General features: G+C 45.3%; 1 protein-coding gene across 1 annotated transcript in view; it reads right to left on the minus strand.

The window, feature by feature from the left end:
- cacna1db (calcium channel, voltage-dependent, L type, alpha 1D subunit, b) overlaps positions 1–2,500 on the minus strand; it is a 73,617-nt gene that overhangs the window by 36,409 nt on the left and 34,708 nt on the right. The window contains exons 9-10 of the mRNA XM_062542045.1: positions 1,583–1,686; positions 1,318–1,487 (exon numbers count right to left, since the gene is read on the minus strand). Of these exons, the coding sequence (XP_062398029.1) occupies positions 1,318–1,487; positions 1,583–1,686 (274 nt within the window). The remainder of the gene's footprint in view (positions 1–1,317; positions 1,488–1,582; positions 1,687–2,500) is intronic.

Here is a 2,500-nt window from a genome sequence, read left to right on the forward strand (position 1 = left end):
AATTTAACACATAGGGTTAACATAGGGGCAGGCAGATTTTTATTTTTAAAGGCCAGCTATTTCATGGATCTAGGATATTATGCATCCCGATAAATTTCCCTTGGCCTTTGAAATTAAAATAGCCCCACATCATCACATACCCTTCACCATAGCTAGAGATTGGCATGGTGCTTTTTCCAGTAGGCCTATTAGCCTGTTTGATTTGCATTGAGCTCAATGAGCATCAAACAGGCTAATAGGCCTACTGGAAAAAGCACCATGCCAATCTCTAGCTATGGTGAAAGGTATGTAATGATGTGGGGCTATCTTAATTCCAACGGCCAAGGGAACTTTATCAGGATGCATAATATCCTGAATCCATAAAATAGCTGGCCTTAAAAAATAAAAATCTGCCCGCCCCTATGTTAACCCTATGTGTTGAATTCCCATAGGGTTACATTGGGGGTCAAATACTTACTTCCCCCTAGCATTTAGGAAGAACATTTATTTATTTACGAAACATTCTTCCATCACAAAGAAAATTGGCGTACTTAGCGGTTTTATTTTTACTCAATTTTTGAATTAAGACATTAAGATCAATTGTCAAATGACGATTTTATATTCCTCTTTTTAGGCAATTTTAGCATGGTATCAAATACATTTTCTCCTCACTGTATATGTGTGTGTGTGTGTGTGTGTGTGTGTGTGTGTGTGTGTGTGTGTGTGTGCCTGTGTCTGTGTCTCAGTGGCAAATGCCAGCCTGGTTGAAACCATGACATCTGGTCAATGCGTTGCACAGTGGGGGGAGGAGGGGACGAGTATCAAGAACGAAGAGAGAACAAGATGAGGAAGCAGGGATGAGTGGAAAGAGAGGATCATTGCAGAGCTGAGGAAAGTAGAGAGGAGAAAAGAGATAGAAGGATGAGAGAGAAAGAGAGAGAGAGAGAGAGTGATCAGAGGAGATGAGAGAATGGAAGGAGACACAGAAGACTAATGTGAAGAATGAATGTGACTGTGACACTGAGGTCACGCACATAGATGAAGAATCAGTTCATAATTTACAGCTCTTTAGAGGAGGAGTCTGTGCCAGGCCCGGGCAGTGTCCATTAGAGTCCACCAGATGAGCTGACCAGCTACATGAGATGAGTTACATCACATGCACTGGTCACTCAGGTTGACCATGCAGAGGAGACAGTGAGAAGAGGAGAGGAGGCAGTTTTAGGGAGACCTTCAAAAGTTGGCGTGTATGTGAATGTACCTGTGTGTGTGTGTGTGTGTGTGTGTGTGTGTGTGTGTGTGTGTGTGTGTGTGTGTACCCATCTGTATGCGTTCACTCACTGTTGCGTTTGCCCTCCTGCTGTCCATCCTCCTCGTTCTCGGGGTCGATGTCCTCGGCCTGAGCGATCCAGTCCAGGTAGCCCTTCAGGTCCTCCTCCAGCTGCTGCTTCTCCCGCAGCTTCTGGAAGTCTCCGCGCGCCTTGGCCTTCTCTCGCTCCTTAGAGAACTCTCTGAGGACAGGGCCGGGGACATTTAAGGTAAGGATTAACCTGGGCGCATACACACACACTCAAACTAAGCTAAATTCAGTCCAGAGGTGACTTACCCACTCAGTACTCCCAGAACCAGATTGAGGACGAAAAACGAGCCAAAAATGACCAGACTGACAAAGTAGATCCAGGGGAGCTCGAAGCCCATGGCATCGTTCATCTGAAACACACACACACACACACACACACACACACACACACACACACACACACACACACACATCAGTACTTTTCAATTAATGCAGATCTATACTGTAAAAACTAGGTAGGTTATATAAGTCATACAAATCATAAATCGATCTGCATAACCATAGCAGGCTTTGTTCAAGACCATCCAGGTATTTTAGGGCAGCCTTTGTCAACGCTGTAGAAAACATCATAATGGATTGAGGTAATGGTGCTTCGGAAGACAGAAAGAGGGAGACAATGAGTTGGAGGAACAAAAAGAGAGAAGAGAACAGGGGGATAGAGGAGGAAGAGGGGGAAGGGATAGGAAAGCGAAGGTCATCTCATCTCGTCGGCCATCTCCTCGCTCGGCTCTGCCCCCACTCCAGTCCTTTCATTGCCGTCGAGTGGTTTGTGTGTGTCTGTTTCAAACACACTCTCTCACACTCTTTCTCTTGGCACCATTTGCATTTTGAGTTTACCATGGTAACCATTGGGAGACCAGTGTGAGGGCCAGAACGATGAGGAAGACAGACGAAGAGAGAAATAGAGAGAGAGAGAGAAAGGATGACAGAGAAAGAGACAGAGGAGGAGGGGAGACGGAGAAGAGCTACAGTACAACAAGAGGTGAAGAAAGTGGCACTCAAGAGACGCTCTTTTAATTTCACACCCCATAAATGGTCTCCTTCCTGTTTTCATCAATGTCTGTCTGGATAGCTTGGGAAGAGAACTCCACATCTCTTCATCCTTAGTAAATCTCCTAAAACACCATGAACCTTTGTGCTCAGTGGAAGTAGTTAGGCACAGTT

This window comes from Sardina pilchardus, chromosome 7, assembly GCF_963854185.1.
Source record: "Sardina pilchardus chromosome 7, fSarPil1.1, whole genome shotgun sequence".
Taxonomy (NCBI): Eukaryota; Metazoa; Chordata; class Actinopteri; order Clupeiformes; family Clupeidae; genus Sardina; species Sardina pilchardus.